Source organism: Oncorhynchus tshawytscha, unplaced genomic scaffold (genome assembly GCF_018296145.1).
Source record: "Oncorhynchus tshawytscha isolate Ot180627B unplaced genomic scaffold, Otsh_v2.0 Un_contig_6164_pilon_pilon, whole genome shotgun sequence".
NCBI classification, from domain to species: Eukaryota; Metazoa; Chordata; class Actinopteri; order Salmoniformes; family Salmonidae; genus Oncorhynchus; species Oncorhynchus tshawytscha.
In genome coordinates, this window is record NW_024609517.1 from 135,596 (window position 1) to 155,734 (window position 20,139).

Consider the following 20,139-nt stretch of genomic DNA (forward strand, 5'->3'; position numbering starts at 1 on the left):
AAACCTCTGTCTGGACAATTGTTCCTTTATGATCTAGTCAGGTCATTACAATATTATACCATCTTCCCCAACAATAACAACCACCATGAATAGGTTTAGCTGATGCAATAAATGAATTACAACTCAAATGTGTTTTATTCATAAAAAAGTAGCAAAATTGAATTCTACACCAAAATGACCATGCTGGATCACTGTATCTAGTGAATGTGCTTTTCCCACTCCAGACAGTGTACTGATAAGAAACCATAGCACATTTAGTTGATATTCAACAAAATCCATTTTCTGTACATAAAGTCAATTTGTGCACAACAGACAATCAAGTATATCCAATATAATCCAATATAAAAGCAAACATTTTATTCAGCACTAAGGACAATAGTTCATCTAGAATTTTCAGAGACATTTGACATTCAGATTCTTAAATATCTTACCTCTTGGTGTCTTGCTGTGCGCGTCGTGGTTCTTTTAAAACCCTTGTAAAATGACACAGCTTAGATATATATTAGATTTTTATTGAACCTTTATTTAACTAGGCTATAGCCACAGGGGTGAAAGTATTTACTAACGTAATCAAAACTGCACGCATGCAACTGGATTCTCTACATTTAGTGTGACCTCACAGAGGGGCTGGTTGCACAGCTTGTAGATATTGTTTTAGTTTGATCCCCAATAGATAAGACTGACTAAACCAAGAGAGATCAAGGATTAGGTCAAGCCTAATCTCATCAACCTTGGACAAGAAAAAACAATGGCTGACCCTAAATCCTAACCCTAACCCTAAATCCTAACCCTAAATCCTAACACTAAATCCTAACCCTAAATCCTAACCCTAAATCCTAACCCTAAATCCTAACACTAAATACTAAATCCTAACCCTAAATCCTAACCCTAAATCCTAACCCTAAACCTAAATGTAAAATTATTTAATACATTTGTATTATGTTCAATCAATATTCAGAATAAACAACATTGAACAAATGACAAATGCTTTGTAAGTGCACACCCACATGACATGATAACACACACGTGCTAATTAATAACAAGGTATATTCATAGTACCCAACCTAAATGATGTGATAGTTACATAATGCAGACAAATAGTCATCTTCTTTGAGGTTAACGTCTCTTGATTTTGTATGTTTTCCAACCTCACCCAATAAAAGACTCCGGGTGTATCAAGATAGATTTTACTCAACAAACACCAGTAAAACAAAACAGGATGATGTGAGATTCTGCTCTTGTTCTATATTCCATGAAAAAACATATTTTCATAAAGGTCAATGGAGTCACATAAAGCAGGTTTATATTTTTTGTATTTTCATTGTTGGACATAAAAGACTAAAAACACAGCAAATCATCTCCAAGTGATCTTCATTGTGGAAATGTGTTCCCAGGTATTCCCCTGCACAATAGAGAGACACGTGATCATATACAAATGTAAGCACGGTTTGAAATGATTACGTTTTAGTCAAATATATCTGTTTGGGCTTCATGTGGTCAATTTCCAGTCTACAAATGATTTGTAATTATGTTCCGGCCCACCGACCATCCGCTCAAGAACAAAATCCTCCCACCGCTGACCTAGTTGATGATCCCTGACGTAGGGTATAGTGTCCTGAAGTATATGATTTTATGTAGTAAAAAGTAAGACGAAACTGTGATATACATTGGGGGGAAAATACAACAAATCCATTAGTTCCTGGATGTACAGTATCTGCATTTTATGAGTTAAATCACAGTTTAAGATGAATTGATAATTTGTACATTCATTCTGACAGTCTACATTACTTTAGAAGACAGCCGTTGGCCTAGGAAGAGGATGGCCATCAAGAGGACATCCTCAACTAGAGGACTTTGTTCAGGTAGCCTAGGCTACTCTCGGCTCCCATTTACTGAACAGAATGTCTTGCCCCTGAAACCTTGAGTTGAGTTCATTAGGGAATGCGACTAAATTATTATTTTAAATGTTTTGCAACATAAAATGAAAAAATGACAGGTAGCCCCTCCCTGTTTAAGTCTGTTTTCTTCCGTTTGATGCTTACCTCAGGTCACACCAAAATGGCTTCTGATCCGTGATTGATCGATTGGGCTGCGTGTCGTCTTCACAGTCAATTAACAAGCAGCAAGTTAACTTTTGAGTGCATGGAATGTCAACAACTATGTTCCACATAGCTACTATATGTCCTTGTTTCCTAAATGAACTCCAGACCCTCATACTTCACGTCTCCTATCTTGGTTTCAGGTAACAGGATCTGGCCGTCCAGTGTGAATGCCATTATGTACGAGGCGATTTTCCCAGCGTCCTCCTCCGACTTGAGAGCCACGATGATCTGATCGTCCGTGTTGGGGACAAACTTGAAGGAGGAGAAGCCGTGTGTGGGGTTATGCGGGCCCACCCGGTTCACGGTGACGTCCTTGAAGTCCGGCGAGCAGCTGAGGATGAGGTTGGCAGCACGACGCTCGTCGGCCGTCTCGTCGTAGCGCTCTTTGCTAGCGCGGCGTGGGAGGAAGAACCAGCGCTGCAGGCTGTCGCTCCACGCGGCCGACTCGTGGATCAGGTAACCTGGGGAGAGAATGTCATGAGAATCTGAATATCATAGAGAATGCTAATAGTTTGCAGGGGTAACTCTAACTGTATATGCTAGGCTAACACAGTCAGCATAGCCTTTGCAGTTAGCGTTAGCATGGTTAGCATTTTCAATCCTGCAGCTCTCACCTGGAGGTTCGATCCCAGCTGCGGACCTCAGGAGGTTGTACTTGGGGACCCAGTTCTGGTGCTGCACGTCCCCCCGATGGCCCACCACCTTTACCCACTCAGGGTTGTTGTTGACCACCTCCCCCGTGGTGGTTGTCCACTCTTTCCCCAGGCCACCCACGTACAAGTGTTCGTCCTTTACTGCTAGCCACTCCGCTTTGAACCCTGAAAGAGGGTCATTGGGACACACATCAAGATTTTATGATTCACTGAACTACTGTACAGACCTTTTGAATGCACCAAAGAGTTAAAAAGTATTTAAGAGAAATATACTCTCCCACTTGGCATATAAAGGACACATACACTGAGTGAACAAAACATTAGGAACACCTGCTTGTTCCATGAGATAGACTGACCAGGTGAAAGCTATGATCCCTTATTGATGTCCTGTGTTAAATCCACTTCAAATCAGTGTAGCTGAAGGGGAGGAGACAGGTTAAAGAAGGATTTTTCAGCCTTGAGACATGGACTGTGTATGTGTGCCATTCAGGGGGTGAATGGACAAGACAAAATATTGAAGTGCCTTTGAACAGGGTTTGGTAGTAGTTGCCACAGGTTTGTGTCAAGAACTGCAACGCTGCTTGATTTTTCATGATCAACAGTTTCCAGTGTGTATAAAGAATGGTCCACCACCCAAGGGACATCCAGCCAACTTGACACAACAGTGGGAAGCATTGGAGTCAACATGGGCCAGCATCCCTGTGGAACACTTTCAACAACTTGTAGAATCCATGCCCCGATGAATTAAGGCTGTTCTGAGGGCAAAATAGGGTGCAATTCAATATTAGGAAGGTGTTCTTAATGTTTTGTACACTCAAGTGTTTACAAATGAGAATGAGATCCAACAAATTCCATTTCCATGGTTGTGGTCTACCCCAGATGAGGTTCTTCAACAGACCCCTTAGAGTAAATAAACAGATTAAGTTCCAAATCTGCCTGCCTGGTCTACATAGTGAGACACTCACACAATGCCAAATCGACCCCTAACCCCTACTCCATATTCACTTATGGATATCTGAGAGGGATTAAATAGGTGTCAGCAATATGGTGAAAATTCAATCTACCCTATTAGAAGGCAAGATGAAGCAATTACCATAGAATGTATACTTATTCAATCCTTTCAGATCTACAGGAGCCTAGGAATCAATTCTGCACTTGAATTTGGCTCATCTACCTCACTGACCTTTGGAGACGGAGCCGTCCCCATCAGGCAGGATGACCCAGGGCACAGCCTTGCTGCCGTCGATGTGGTAGACCACGCCCGTTCGGTCATCCACGCTGTACAGCTTCCCGTTGAACACCACCAGCTCTGACAGCTCCATGCCCCGGCCCTTCTCCGCCAGGTGGCTCTCCAGCAGGACCCTCTCCGCATCCCATTCCACGGCCACCTTGGTGCCACTCTCCGACACCAGCAGGTGGCCCCGGCGCATGTAGCTGAACCACGTCAGCTTCTTGTCGCTGCGCGAGTCCGTGTCCAGGTCGGCAATGACCCCGATGCGGTAGCGCGTGCCCTGCGGCGTCCGCTCAGGGGTGCTGAGCGGGTAAGTGTCATTGTAGCGGTCGGCCACCTCGTCCATCGCCATCCCCGTGTGGCCAGACTTCCAGTTACGGGAGCTGGGGACCTCGGAGTAGGAGGCCGGGTTCAGGTGCATGTAGAGGAGGACCAGGGCAATGGCCAGGACCAGGGCTACGATGGCCTTCAAATTGAGGCGGAATCGGGGGTCTGGGGTGTTGGTCATGGAGGCCAACATGGGAAGTCCTCCGACTGAGATGCGCAGGGGGTTCATAGACGGATCATTCTGCTCCAGTTGGGTGTAGCCTGGAGAAACAGGCATGGGGGAGGGATCTGAAAAGGTTAAGGAGAGGAGAATGGAGGGGTCAGAGGTCTGATTTGAGGGAAAGGCTGCCCTCCTCAGCTTCAGTACACAGGTAGAATCTCAATTGTATTTCCTTGATTCCTCTCCTCGCCTCCTTTTCACCGACTCACTCAACCTCACCAGTAGTTAGATCACCAAGTATTGTTGTTATGACTTTGGCCTCGATCCTATAGACAATCAGTGTTGCAGAATATTTCACAAGTCTCATGACTCTCAATCATCATGTGTATCTCAGTGCAATTTTGAGAGAAATATAGCAGCTTTAGAATCTGACGGCACTATAACAACCCCACAACCGCTGAAGAACTCCTTGAAGATGTCACATGGATTAGATGTTTTGATTTAACATTTATTAAGTCTTTCACAAGAGACTAATATCAGTGAAACACCAAATCAGTACATAAACATTCAAATAAATAATGTGTGAGATTTCACACCAGACAACAGTATACAATACACACCAGCTTCATTCAGATCCAGGTTGCCTGTAAAAAACTGAAAATAATGATAGAATCTCTGCTCACAAGGACGTTCTTCTTTAAGGCTCACGTCTGTCCATATAGCAGACCACTGAAAGAACACTAGATTGCAGATCCTGAAGAGAATGTCTATGTACAACCAATGAGCATCCCACAGCTCAGTTCTGCTGTGAAGGAGGAAGAAGCGGTAGCTACAGGTGAGACCAATAGAAGCTGGCCACAGGTGTGCAGGCAGTGTGTCGACGTGGAGCCTGGGAGTGGCCCATTCAGTGACATAAAATGGGACAATATGTCGTTGTGAACAGGTAAAACAGGAAAGGTAGCAAGTAGACACCCGGAAACCACCCCCAAAACCTTGTCACTCAAAACTCTCAGTCAGATGAGGGTGTTCAAAAACTAGCCTACTTTTAGGATTTGGCTAAGCTAACAAGTGGTGTACAGGTAGAGTAGTCTTTATTAACACAAGCATTTTGCTACACCCGCAATAACATCTGCTAAACACGTGTATGTGACCAATAAAAATAGATTTGGATTCATTATCCCAGAGGGACCTCATCTCAGTAGCACATCTCATGTATTCATGTGTTCTGCTTATCAGATACTCAATCAACATCACTCGTGAGAGAGAAAGGCGACAGAATAAGGAAATGCAATCCTGCCTACGTTTTGGTACATCTAAATAAGAAACAGTTTGCCACAGCATTATTGGTGGCTTTTTTGATAGTATCTGTCTCCATACATCTGAAAACATGTATTCTACACTCAATGTAGCCTAAATGTTGGCTGATGATTCAAACTGAATTCTTCAGCTTCTCTATGTTTGATACATACTTCAGTCTGAGACCGCCATCGTTGAAGTCATTTGTGGTAATGTCAAAATGATGAGTATTGTACAAAACATAGTAATCAGTGATTGGATCATCTCTAACCAATCTGGGAAGCAAAACCAATGACGAATTTTCAACTATTCTGACTCTGGCTCAACTCATTGGTTGAGTGTAGAATTAATTAGACCAATCAGAACTTTTAGAATTTTTTTCTATTCTTGATATCGTCATGGAGGTACTCAGATCTAGATTCATTACGGAGAAGAAACAAATACATGTGGCATAGCCTAAATGTTAACTGAAAAAATCTCAAATGTGAATCGGGGTGAAAGGCAGTATCGAAATCGAATGAAGCATCCATTTGAAATGCGCTCTCAGAAATACACCAACATGTACACCCTCAAGAAAATCTTTGTTACCTCACTTTGAGTCGGTTCCAGGAGCGACACATCCTGTGACCAGGGTATAATGTCTCTAAAGCCAGCAGCAGCAGCCTCTCTTCTGCTCAAAGGCTCTTTTATACCAGGACTGTGGCCAGGGCCCCCAGCCAAACAGAAGTCCATTATGACACCCTGAGACTCTCTGCTCTGTGGCAGACTTCCCTCTCCGGCATGCTAGTCTAACACACAGGCACGCACACATCAGCTGGTTGAAACTAAATCACCAGAAAACAGATTGTTGTTTGTGCACTCACACTAAGAAGTGCCTGAGGTGTGAGCATGTAGGTCCTCAAACACACGGCATCAATTACAGGGTAAAGTATCTGTGATGGATGGAATCCCAACTAGACACTACAGACATCACACACTATAGTACAGATCTCCAACATGTCTCTCCTCTAGCCAGGGCCCAGATCTGTTCGGGCTCTAGAGCAAATACTATGGTCATTGTCATGCCATACATAGGAGTAGGTGAGGTATAAGCAAGCACGCACAAACTGATCTGGGACCTAGTTACCTCTTCTCCATATAGTACCTCACAACTAACTCCTCAAATCACAGAGTCCATGCAGGATCTGCTGTCACTGAAACAAACAAGAGCTCTGGTAGTATGGAGTTACCCTTTCTTCTCCTCCTCCTCCTTCCTGAATGCTGGCCGACTGTCATCTCAATTCCACAACCGCACCAATGGACCAGCTACACTCTTCCGTTGCCCAGAGTTAATTGAATGCTGAGCAGTGAACTCCTTAGTTATCAGCTGAAAGGGATTGGCTGTGCAACCGTGACTAAGGGTAACAACAACGGTGGTGAACTTTAACTAGACTTGGGGGATTAGTATTGATTAACCACCGCAAGTCCAAAGGGGAAAACCTAGCAAGGTAATTGACAACTACTCTTCACCACTCTTGTCTTGCTTGACCTTTGTGCATGTATAGACTGCAAGCCTAGGTAAAGTCAACATATTGTTCCTCTAGTCTGGCCTCGTTCCATACTGTATGTTCTATAGCCTGTAGTCTGGCCTCGTCCCATACTGTATGTTCTGTAGCCTGTAGTCTGGCCTCGTTCCATACTGTATGTTCTGTAGCCTGTAGTCTGGCCTCATTCCAACCGGTATGTTCTGTAGCCTGTAGTCTGGCCTTGTTCCATACTGTATGTTCTGTAGCCTGTAGTCTGGCCTTGTTCCATACTGTATGTTCTGTAGCCTGTAGTCTGGCCTCGTTCCATACTGTATTTTCTGTAGCCTGGCCTCGTTCCATACTGTATGTTTTGTAGTCTGGCCTCGTCCCATACTGTATGTTCTGTAGCCTGTAGTCTGGCCTCGTCCCATACTGTATGTTCTGTATCCTGTAGTCTGGCCTCGTTCCATACTGTATGTTCTGTAGCCTGTAGTCTGGCCTCGTCCCATACTGTATGTTCTGTAGCCTGTAGTCTGGCCTCGTTTCATACTGTATGTTCTGTAGCCTGTAGTCTGGCCTCGTACTGTATGTTCTGTAGCCTGTAGTCTGGCCTCGTTCCATACTGTATGTTCTATAGCCTGTAGTCTGGCCTCGTCCCATACTGTATGTTCTGCTAGCCTGTAGTCTGGCCTTGTTCCAACTGTATGTTCTGTAGCCTGTAGTCTGGGATGAGGCTCAGTTCCAAACTGTATGTTCTATAGCCTGTAGTCTGGTCTCGTCCCAAACTGTATGTTCTGCTGAAAAGGTTTATGTCGTTTAACTTTTCAAACATGACAACGAATGATAGGCTAAAGAGTTGGCTACAGAACAGACAGTATGGGATGAGGCCAGACTAGAGGCTACAGAACAGACAGTATGGGATGAGGCCAGACTAGAGGCTACAGAACAGACAGTATTGGACGATCCCAGACTAGAGGCTACAGAACAGACAGTATGGGATGAGGCCAGACTAGAGGCTACAGAACAGACAGTATGGGATGAGGCCAGACTAGAGGCTACAGAACAGACAGTATGGGATGAGACCAGACTAGAGGCTACAGAACAGACAGTATGGGATGAGGCCAGACTAGAGGCTACAGAACAGACAGTATGGGATGAGGCCAGACTAGAGGCACAATCTGTTGACTTTACCTATGCTTGCAGTGCACACATGCACAAAGGTCAAGGTTGAAGATTCACTGATCTAGTATCAGCCATTACCAAAAAGACAATCTCCTATCACTATCACAACTTTAGACCTGAGAACACACCAAGGTGTGTCTGGGATGCAATTACAGCACATCATGATGGCGGTGTCTTCAAAGTAGCCTTGCCCTAGATCTGTTCGTGCTACCAAGACAATGACAATAGCAGTTAGCAAGACAGCAAAAACAGACCTGGGAGCAGGCTATATTACTCAAATAGGTTACCTGTGGAGTGTTGACTGGTAAAACCACAGTGGAAGTCTGCAATGCATGGACTATAACATGTTTTATATCGTTATAATAGGTCTGCGTTGTTATCCACCCACTCTGATCATCCATTTGAATGGTCTTTGTGTCATTTTAAAGACTTTATGATATGTTTCCCTGCACACCAATGCACTTTAAAGTAATTGCCCATTGTGTCTAGATGTCTATTAAATTTGACTCATAATTAATTACAATATGAGTATTTAAAAAAAATAGTGTGTTAAAAAGCAGCTTTTCTGTTTTTGAATGGTGTGGGCGTACCTCAACAACAGAATGGTGTGGGCGTACCTCAACAACAGAATGGTGTGGGCGTACCTCAACAACAGAATGGTGTGGGCGTACCTCAACAACAGAATGGTGTGGGCGTACCTCAACAACAGAATGGTGTGGGCGTACCTCAACAACAGAATGGTGCGGGCGTACCTCAACAACAGAATGGTGTGGGCGTATGCTGGTCATTAAAAATATTCACATGAGTAGACTGCTGATTGGCCAGCTACATGATCCTCTATGAGGATATAGCCAGCATATATGAAACAAATCTGTTTGAGGTGGTTTCTTCTTCTTCTCCAATTTATGCTTTGGCCACAAATACGAGTATAGGATGAGTCAACAACATTATTTACTTATGAGGTAATAGAATATGAACTTTTAAAAGTGATTTTCAGTGGACAGTTACTTTAAATAAATATGATTTTGAGAATTTCATCCATGTCAGGATAAAGCAAAGGAGAAAGTTAGTTACACGCAGATATCGGTTTTAATTGTAAACCACTGTCTCTTAGCACATTTTCAAAGGAAGGCAACATCTGCAGAAACGGTCTTCAACAGCCATATATTTATTTTACCTTTATTTAACTAGGCAAGTCAGTTAAGAACAAATTCTTATTTTCAATGACGGCCTAGGAACAGTGGGTTAACTGCCTGTTCAGGGGCAGAACGACAGATTTCTACCTTGTCAGCTCGGGGATATGAACGGCTACTAGTCCAACGCTCTAACCACTAGGCTCCAACGCTCTGACCACTAGGCTACCCTGCCGCCCCATATAATGGACTTTGGCGCTACAAAGTTTATATGTCATTAAAGGACACGTGTGTCAAGACAATAAATGGTTCACAGTGACTGCTGTTGGGCAGGGGTTGCAGAATGAGCATAGACTAACTGTTTTCTGTCTTTCAACTGAGCATACCATGTGATGGTACCTGCTGCTAGCAAATTCAGGGGTAGCCCTGACCGGGACTCGAACTCAGGTCCAGCTACTCAATAATTTAGCTGTTAGGCCAAGAGATCCGAACCTCTTGACAATGTTGCCAGGTGATTAACCTCGGGTAGCAACATTGTGGGAGGCATCCCAGCTGTCTAGAGACTACTAGGTGACAGGTTAAGGTCACTATAATAGGTCTCTAGGCCTAGTTGTTTCAAATTATTTTTGATTGCAATAGTTTATGCATTTTAATTGTTTTGAATATGTTCTGCTGTAGATAAATGGTGTTGAATGACAATATTCACATACAAGCAGTCACTATTAAAAGTAGGCCTATCTTCCTACTGATGTATGACCTTGTCTTTTACATTCCTGCAGTTATAAATGACAAGACTAGATACTGCTTCTATCTACAGTGCTGTGTGATCATGTGGTTGGTTTATAATGGGTTTTACAGCAGTGTTAGACTGGCAGACTTCCACTGGCATTGCGCCTGTATGTCCCCCCTTTGCTGCTATAACAGCCTCCACTCTTCTGAAGGCTTTCCACTAGATGTTGGAACATTGCTGTTATAACAGCCTCCACTCTTCTGGGAAGGCTTTCCACTAGATGTTGGAACATTGCTGTTATAACAGCCTCCACTCTTCTGGGAAGGCTTTCCACTAGATGTTGGAACATTGCTGTTATAACAGCCTCCACTCTTCTGGGAAGGCTTTCCACTAGATGTTGGAACATTGCTGTTATAACAGCCTCCACTCTTCTGGGAAGGCTTTCCACTAGATGTTGGAACATTGCTGTTATAACAGCCTCCACTCTTCTGGGAAGGCTTTCCACTAGATGTTGGAACATTGCTGCGGGGTCTTGCTTCTATTCACCCACAAGAGCATTAGTGAGGTCGGGCACTTAGGCCTGGCTCGCAGTCAGAGTTCCAATTCATCCCAAAGGTGTTCAATGGGGTTGAGTTTGTGTTCTCATGACCCAGATTTGTCCTTCGGACTGCCAGATGGTGAAGCGTCCAATGGTGGTGAGCTTTACACCACTCCAGCTGACACTTGGCATTGCACATGGTGATCTTAGGCTTGTGTGCGTCTGCTCGGCCATGGAAACCCATTCCATGAAGCTCCTGACTAACAGTTATTGTGCTGACATTGCTTCTGTAACGGATGTGAAACGGCTAGCTTAGTTAGCGGTGCGCGCTAAATAGCGTTTCAATCAGTGACGTCACTTGCTCTGAGACCTTGAAGTAGTAGTTCCCCTTGCTCTGCAAGGGCCGCGGCTTTTGTGGAGGGTGACTGTTGTTGATGTGTGCAGAGAGTCTCTGGTTCGCCCCCGGGTATGGGCGAGGGGATGGTCTAAACTTATACTGTTACACTTCCATAGGCAGTTTGGAACTTGGTGTGGAGTTTTGTAACCAGGACAGACTATTTTTTACACGCTATGTGCTTAAAAATACTACTTTTAGCTGCACCATGCTCCTAGATGTTTCCACTTCACAGTAACAGCACTTACAGTTGACAGGGGCAGCTCTGACAGGGCAGAAATTTGCAAAAACTGACTGGTTGGAAAGGTTGCATCCTATGACGGTGCAAGTTGAAAGTCATTGAACCCTCAGTAAGGCCAATCAACTGCCAATGTTATATACACCTGTCAGCAACGGGTGTGGCTGAAATAGCCGAATCCACTAATTTGAAGGTGTCCACATACCTTTATGTATATATATATATATATAGTGCATTTTAAAACATGCCAACTCGAGCCCCCATCATCACACTACTGACAGATTAGTGAGTAGGCCTAATTCGAACATGAAAAGGGGAAGTACATGTGACAACATATGAGTGCTCCCGTTTAACTAGGATATGCTCTAGAATTGTCGGATAATATTAAATAAAGGCGACACGAAGCTTCATGGATGCGCAACTGTTACAAATAATGTTAGAACGATACTCACTACAAGTGATATGCCGCCAAATAACAGTCCGATAATGGTTTGATTGGCGACAACACCGCTTCGTTTAAATCTAGGCTACAGTGTTCAGTCTCCATCGTTTGCATCATTGGGGAAACCATGGGCTACTTCCTTGTTCAGTGACAGTATAAAATAAGTCCCGCCCAGGCAACGAAATCTACCTAGCCTACGAATTGAAAAGTATTCTGGATTACTATGCGCTGCTTGCGTAAACTGTTTGTTGTCTGCAACGTTGAAACATATCTAATATGTGACTTTTATTGCAATGCAGGTGCAACAGCACATCTGAAATCATTTGCCGTGTTCGAGAGGATAAAAAAAACGTAATGTATCAGGGTAAAGAGTGACTGACTGATCAGTAGTTATTTATGATGCAAGGTTTCTTGTAGATCAGTCAGTCGGTAACTTAATCGCATGCAATGTCGAACAAGCTCATGTTCATGATAGCAGTGACGGTGCTAGACTTCAAATACAACACACTATGTTAGTAGTGAAAGGTTCCTGGCATTGGCATTCATTGAAAAATTGACAAGAGTCATGGGATGTTTATGTTGCACAATGTCTGTGTTTTCAGTAAGTTCCGTGTCCAATGTGAAACATAATAACTAGAGGTGACACACAGGGCCCACCCAGAGAGAGCACAAATAGCCTTACTAGTTATAGTTGTAAACCTTATCTACTTTTCACCGGCTCCTTTACTCTCCCTCCTTAGCGGCTGCTCAAATATTTGCCTTTGGAATACACCCTTCTTAAAAAAAATAGGGCCAGTCTCCAAACAGGAAAAGCCTTTATTTGGCAAAGGTTCGGTTGGTGGTGTAGTAGGCTTTTATAAGGCACTTTGTGCAACAGACTGCAAAGCTCAGTGCAATCTTGAAACCCAAGACAGAGGGCATAATAATTGGTGAGATCACTTCATCAGAGAGAACGTAAATAAATTAGCTTGTACCAAAGATATACCAAGAACAAAGGCAGGACCATATGTCGTTTTTGATGAAGGTTCTTACTCTGGTACTGTATGGAAGTCATTGTCATGCCCAGGAGGATTAAAAGGCATAGGTCATTTACAAAACAATTTTCAATCTAATATCACAACGCTGCCTGAGGAAGACTAGTAGTCAAAACACATTGCAGTTGTGTGTCCTAATGTAGTATGCTGACTGCTCCCATATGTATTATTTTGTAAATATATTTTGTTAATAGTTCACTAGTTTATTGAAAAGTACTGGCAGCCTACTCATTTTCTTTCAATGGAATAGCATTACAATTCAATATACTGTATATATTACCTACTAGATGGTATTTTGTTAAACTCATCTATGAGAATTCTGATATGAGTTTGTCTGAAAAGGTGTGTGTCATGGACAAGAACACACCAGAACTGAATAAAACCGTTCCCAGGCACATTCGGAATAGATGAAGGTAGGAGACAAACAAGTTGAGGAGAGAACGTTCCTGATACTAAACACACACCCTCGTTTACCAAATATATTACAGACTCGTTTGAAACTACAATAAAGATCAAATGAAAGGGTTAACATGACTTGGGAGCATGTACTACAAATGACAGGGTTAACATGACTTGGGAGCATGTACTACAAATGACAGGGTTAACATGACTTGGGAGCATGTACTACAAATGAAAGGGTTAACATGACTTGGGAGCATGTACTACAAATGACAGGGTTAACATGACTTGGGAGCATGTACTACAAATGAAAGGGTTAACATGACTTGGGAGCATGTACTACAAATGAAAGGGTTAACATGACTTGGGAGCATGTACTACAAATGACAGAAAGTTAACATGACTTGGGAGCATGTACTCAAATGAAAGGGTTAACAACTTGGGAGCATTACTACAAATGAAAGGGTTAACATGACTTGGGAGCATGTACTACAAATGACAGAAAGATAACGTGTTATCCAATTTACCCCCCAAAAATGTACGGCTGGTTTCCCAGACCAAGATTAATAAACCTATTCCTGGATGAAAATCTACTTGCAATGGAGCTTTTCCATTAAGCGTGAGTTTCAGTCCAGAAGTAGGTTTAAACTGGGTACAGGAAATAGGCTCTGAGTGAGTTCAGTGGTGGTTTTTAAAAGCACTGATATACAGTAGTTGTTAAAGGTAGCATTTTTCAGACAGTGCACCCATTATTGGGACAAATAAAAGTATGGGTTTGCAGAGAAAAACAAAAACAGTCTTCGTTTGTCAATAATTTACCAATACATTTGATTTCTAGATATATGGCAATAAGTTCTGATATCCTGGGCTGGCTAGAATGTTGAAATACATTGAAATTATCAAAAGGTATTTGTATATGCACTATACCATATAACTGGATTAGGCAGCATAGAAAAATACAGTGTGTCCATAGCATAGCATAGCATAGCATAGCATAGCATAGCATAGCATAGCATAGCCTCATTATTTGCAATACAAGCAATGTTGACAGCGACATATGTTTTAGTGGTTTGATCTGAACTTCAGTGTCCACATGACTGCATTACATATGTTACAAGACAAACAGTGCAGAGAACAACATAAAGAACATATGGCAGTTACCTCAAGTGGTGATGGCACTCTGAATCTCATATTTTTCCATGGCATTCTAGGTTTTACCCTAGTAACAGTTTTCCTTAGATTCTACCTGAAGCTCAGCTCAGGCACTCTAGTTGTATGTATAAAAATGCAGCAAAATATCCATTCACAACCTAAACTACAATATGAATACCAACTGAAATCATGTCAACACACCCTTCATTATGTAAGCGCAACACCAGCTAAGACTTAAACAGTTAGGTGAAAGGAGAGGACCAGTGGAGTGCTGAGATCAGTCCACATAGCTGAGGCAACATAGCCTGGTCCCAGATCTTTTTGTGTTTGGCATGACCGTAGGAGTTGGCAAGACAGCACAAACAGATCTGGGACCAGGCTACAGGCACCAATGGCAACTTAAAAACTCAAACTCCCCCCCCAAATCTGGTCAATGGTCCAGTCCCTCAGTAAGATGGGGGCTGGTATGGTGCTGGATGCTCTTGGTTTTGGGGGGTGAAAGGGGACTGCTGGTAGCCCTCTGGCCCACTGGTGGGGTACGGGGGATAGGCGGAGGTAGATGGGTAAGGAGTGCTGTTGTCATAGGCTGGGTCTGTGTAGCCCTGGTCAAGGTCACCCACTCCTTGGCGATATCTTGTATAAGCAAATGTAGTCAATAGAGCCTGTGAGAGGAAATATTGGTAAATACGTTTTTAAAAATCCCATAACACGTGTCAATGGCTCGTATACAGAAACCCAGCCTAAAACAGCAAGCAATGCAGATGTAGAGCATTATGTGCATGTTACAATTACTGCCAGAGAGTGTTATGTGTAAGATAAGTAGAAGATTCTAGAATGCCTGGTGCGCTGGCGCTTGCACACTTGATTTAGAAAACCTCTAGCTGGACAAGAGACAGAGCCATGAATCCTGACTGGCAGCCTCATCAGTGATTAGCCTCTCCCCATCTGTAGTTATATGTGAATATGGGTCTGAAATGCTATGCTACACTATTTAATCTATATACATGTCATATTATATAGCTGCATTATCACTGTTAATATGTACATTTAATCTCCTTTCCTTATAGAACCACAAAGATTACTTCTATGTGTGTTTGTGTGTGTAGCTGTGTGGTGGTGACCAAGAGATAAAACATCTCTGGAAAAGGACACATCTGCCTTGTTCTTGCCTGACAGCCTGTAGCAAGTCAGAACGCTAACAATCAGCATTAATTACTAGCGGGTTAGGGCATTCACTGTCGACCGCTCAGACCAGCTGCAGCTAGCAGTTTCAAATAGTAACATGACAGTTGAGAGACAAAAAAGAGAGAGAGAAAGACTGACTCACCCAAGTGACAATGGAGAAGAAGGAGAAGGCCACTACGGCTCGGGCGGCGTCGACAGGGATGCCTGCTACTTCGGTGGTGTGAGACCACTGATTGGCCAGGACACAGAAGCAGATGAACCAGAACAACGTCCACACTCCTGACAGAGGAGGGAAAGTAAAGTTTATGGTAACATTTCCTACGAATTCCCTCTTCCTAATGCATTATAAGTGCATTCATAACGCCATATGAGCAACTACACTATGAGTGTAGTTATAGATGTTTATAAGCAGTGCACCTTTAGTACCTAACTTGTTAAGTATAGTGAATTGTGCATGGCATAAGGCCTTATAAACCTGCTTGTAAATGCATTGTAAGGAAGCTATTCATATGAAGTGTTGCCAAGATTATCGTTGAAAAATCTGTCCATAAAAGTGTCAGTTCTGGGTGCCAAACTACAGCCTTACAGATTTAGCATTGGAGTATCACAAACAAATGTTTTCCCCTAACCAGAGAAGACCAAGTCAACAGTGACAATGTTCTTCCTCTCTTTGGCGTTGCTGATCTGAGGGAAGTAGGCGTCCAGTATGATGAAGACGACGCAGGCGAGAAAGGCCAAAATTCCGATACCCACTCCGAAGCCGCATGCGCTGTCATTCCTGTTGAACATGCATTTGGTGTCAGGCAGGAGTAAAGGGTTGACATAGCCTTCTCCAGTGATGGTGGCAAACACCACTATGGAAAAGATCTGAAGAGACAACAACATGTCGGTTAGAACACCTTGGGGTCCATCACATAGGCCTGTTATCATATTATCACATAGGCCTGTTATATTATCACATAGGCCTGTTATCATATAAGACTGTTATCATATTATCGCATAGGCCTGTTATCATATAAGACTGTTATCATATTATCGCATAGGCCTGTTATCATATAAGACTGTTATCATATTATCACATAGGCCTGTTATCATATAAGACTGTTATCATATTATCACATAGGCCTGTTATCATATAAGACAGGTGTAGCACAGTGTTAGACAACCTGTAACCAATCACATGAGGACATACAGTACATCCTGGGAAGAAAAAACATGAAAGGTAATATGTCTGGAGGGATGCGTAACGGTAGAGGATAACTTCAAGGGGAGTATGTTCAAGTTTTATTGTCACATGCACAAGTACAGTGAAATGCTTAACTTTCAAGCCATTGTGTATGTTTGGTATGATTTCAGGGGTTGACCCGTAGTGGATGTGGACAGCCTTATGAAGCCGACCCGTAGTGGATGTGGACAGCCTTATGAAGCCGACCCAGTAGTGGATGTGGACAGCCTTATGAAGCCAGCCTTATGAAGCCGACCCGTAGTGGATGTGGGCAGCCTTATGAAGCCGACCCGTAGTGGATGTGGGCAGCCTTTACCCGTAGTGGATGTGGAAGCCGACCCGTAGTGGATGTGGGCAGCCTTATGAAGCCGACCCGTAGTGGATGTGGACAGCCTTATGAAGCCGACCCGTAGTGGATGTGGACAGCCTTATGAAGCCGACCCGTAGTGGATGTGGGCAGCTTTATGAAGCCGACCCGTAGTGGATGTGGACAGCCTTATGAAGCCGACCCGTAGTGGATGTGGACAGCCTTATGAAGCCGACCCGTAGTGGATGTGGGCAGCCTTATGAAGCCGACAGCCGTAGTGGATGTGGGACAGCCTTATGAAGCCGACCCGTAGTGGATGTGGGCAGCCTTATGAAGCCGACCCGTAGTGGATGTGGGCAGCCTTATGAAGCCGACCCGTAGTGGATGTGGACAGCCTTATGAAGCCCGAGTGGATGTGGACAGTGAAGCGACCCGTAGTGGATCTATCAACCACAAAATGTGCATTCTATTGGAGTGGATTCAGCCTTTGAAGTGGACCCTAGTGGATTGGACAGCTATAGCAGTGTGTGGGTGAAATGTCGGCTACTCTATCAACCACAAAATGTGGAATTCCCATTGAAACCCTTTGGACAGCTATAGCAGTGTGTGGGTGAAATGTGTGGGCTCACTCAGTTTAGCGCAACGCTGATTGGATATTATTTTATTTGTATCAATGGAAGCCAAATGCTTGCTTGCTTCCCTTGCATTCAATACTACAGGCGGCAACAATGTCATACTCCTTTTGACCAGACAGCATCAGATAGATAGTGCTCCTCGGTCTCCTGTATGTGTAGCCTGTTTCACTCGATCGGATGCTTTCGGTTAGCTAGCTCAGTGCATCCAAGATCTCTTCTTGACATTGAAGTGTAATGCAACATCAATGAACATGTTTTTCCCCTTTAAACGAAACATATTGTCCATCTTATAATAATATAGATAGTTGCATGCAAACAAATTGTCATCACAGCTATCCTTGCAGAACTTTTACAGGGGTACGGAAGTTGATGGGATGACCATGTGGTGTGGTGGATCTGTCAGACTGACAGTTGATCAGATAGTAGCTAAACAAACAAACCTCTTCCACGTCATGCCAGCGAGCTAAAGTTACAGCAGCAAGCTACTAACATCTGTAGCTCAAAAGCTGGCCGTTGGCAGGCTTACAACTATCATCATCAACAGTTGGCAAAACGCTTAGTTTGGCTGACACAGCTAAACTGGTCACGAGTAAAAGTTCCCTACTAGAACACAGCTGGATAACCTGTTAGCTAGCATTAGCCAAGTGTCATTCGCAACTTTTCCACAACATCACAAACTAGAAAACAGGTCAACAACTCTTTCATGTTGTCTTCTTGCCTTGATGCGCAAAGCTTTTCCATAAAAAGAAAATACAACTGTGATGTGTACTGTAGCTAAACAGACAGCTAGCTATGGTTGCTAGCTAGCTAACGTTAGCTACTTCAAAAGTTTCCAAAGATAACACGCTTAGCTGGCTGTCAACCTGGAGTAAATCACTCACCCAGCTCAAGATGCGGACTATGGTTTGAGGTTGTTTAACAAAGCTCATAAAATCGAAGTCACCTCCGGCCAGCGAGGCACCATAGGCACCAGATTCCATTTTATATATATATATTTTTATGCCGATTAATATGTCCCAACTTCAGCTAGAAAATGACTATGCGCAGGTCTCATTTGTGAAGTTGCAGATCTGTGGTTTTGTTTTCACTCTCATTTCCTGAAAAGTTAAAGAACCGCCCCGGACAATGACCACGTCATCTCTAGGATTTTTTTTCTTCATGGGACTAATAATTGCTTCAAACAAATGGGCGTACTGCTACTCTCACAGTGACCTTTTGACCATAGTGTTCAGTATTGTCACATTATCACACATTTTCAAAGGGTTTGTACAAAATAAATAAGCATCTATCCTCTCTCTATGTGTCTGTGTCCCCTTACACACACCCCATTGTGTACACAATGGCTTGTATCTTTATTAACTTGTTATCAACTTCATTTTCACAAGCTTTGAGGATAATAGATAGGCTTATTGTAGCCTAGTGGCTGACATTATGGTGTGGAAGAGAGCAAGATAAAATATAATTCTGGCTATAGTGTATAATATATAATTCATCGTTATTGTCAAGGCTATAGCTCATCATCAAGGCAGTGTTTGCAATGATACCCCTAGGAACAACCACCTTCAACCACCTGATACCCCTAGGAACAACCACCACTTTTGCTATGATGGTGGCATCCACAGGAGGTTGGTGGCACCTTAATTGTGGAGGACAGGCTCATGGTAATGGCTGGAGCAGAATTGGTGGAATGGTATCAAATACATCCAACACATGGTTTCCATGGTGTTGCCATGGTGTTCCATGTGTTTGATGCCATTCCATTTGCTCCGTTCCAGACATTATTATGGTCCGTTCTTCCCCCAGCAGCCTCGACTGGCCTCCCAATCAGCAAGGATGCTGCCTTTTGATTGGGATACAGGATGTGTAATGTGCTTTGGACATGAAAACATTGCATATTGACCACCAAATAGAAAACATTTATTGGTGTTGTTGTGAGGTCTGCATATCACTGTTATTCACTTCAATATTTTAGATTCTCTAATTAATATCGTCTCAAACAACTGCTATCATATTCCACTAAACTCCATTCATAATGTAGGTTTACCACTAGAGGGCAGCAGTAGCACACAAGGGATTCCTGCTGTGAGAGACAGACAGTTTATTACGAATTATATATTCACTTCATTTTATTCTTTAGTGATGTGCCAATGCATTTTAGTTGTGCACCACTGTAATGCAGGATTGCAATTAGAATGTTACATTGACTTACAAAATGTATTCTGACTGTCTAGAATAAACTTGACATTCATTTGGAAATATTTTATTAACGTT

General features: G+C 43.1%; 2 protein-coding genes across 4 annotated transcripts; both read right to left on the reverse strand.

Moving 5' to 3' along the window:
• Positions 1-1,171: 1,171 nt before the first annotated feature.
• On the reverse strand, positions 1,172-12,081 carry LOC121838604 (soluble calcium-activated nucleotidase 1-like). 3 transcript variants are annotated; one of them, XM_042315679.1, is made up of 4 exons: positions 11,942-12,081; positions 3,939-4,601; positions 2,717-2,920; positions 1,172-2,563 (listed from the first exon to the last, which is right to left on the reverse strand). In XM_042315679.1, exons 2-4 carry the CDS (start codon positions 4,588-4,590, stop codon positions 2,193-2,195), a joined length of 1,227 nt encoding a protein of 408 aa, XP_042171613.1. In that variant the 5' UTR covers positions 4,591-4,601; positions 11,942-12,081; the 3' UTR covers positions 1,172-2,192. The 3 variants fall into 3 exon arrangements, with proteins under 3 accessions (XP_042171613.1, XP_042171612.1, XP_042171614.1); XM_042315678.1 differs by lacking the exon at positions 11,942-12,081 and adding an exon at positions 6,999-7,285; XM_042315680.1 differs by lacking the exon at positions 11,942-12,081 and adding an exon at positions 5,094-6,093.
• A 1,778-nt stretch (positions 12,082-13,859) lies between these two features.
• LOC112239800 (synaptogyrin-2-like) lies at positions 13,860-18,967 on the reverse strand. The gene is made up of 4 exons (XM_024408205.2): positions 18,750-18,967; positions 16,331-16,568; positions 15,844-15,980; positions 13,860-15,178 (listed from the first exon to the last, which is right to left on the reverse strand). The coding sequence occupies exons 1-4, from the start codon at positions 18,846-18,848 to the stop codon at positions 14,963-14,965; spliced, it is 690 nt and encodes a 229-aa protein (XP_024263973.2). The 5' UTR covers positions 18,849-18,967; the 3' UTR covers positions 13,860-14,962.
• Between the last annotated feature and the right edge of the window lie 1,172 nt (positions 18,968-20,139).

Coding starts and splice junctions, on each gene's coding strand:
- LOC121838604 (XM_042315678.1), bottom strand. CDS start 7,044: ATGACAGTCGGCCAGCATTCAGGAAGGAGGAGGAGGAGAAGAAAGG. Junction 4,602..6,998: donor GAGGAGGAGGAGAAGAAAGG/GTAACTCCATAC, acceptor TAACCTTTTCAG/ATCCCTCCCCCATGCCTGTT. Junction 2,921..3,938: donor GGACGGCTCCGTCTCCAAAG/GTCAGTGAGGTA, acceptor ACCCTCTTTCAG/GGTTCAAAGCGGAGTGGCTA.
- LOC112239800 (XM_024408205.2), bottom strand. CDS start 18,848: ATGGAATCTGGTGCCTATGGTGCCTCGCTGGCCGGAGGTGACTTCGAT. Junction 16,569..18,749: donor TAGTCCGCATCTTGAGCTGG/GTGAGTGATTTA, acceptor TTGTCTCTTCAG/ATCTTTTCCATAGTGGTGTT. Junction 15,981..16,330: donor TGTTGACTTGGTCTTCTCTG/GTTAGGGGAAAA, acceptor CTCCTCTGTCAG/GAGTGTGGACGTTGTTCTGG.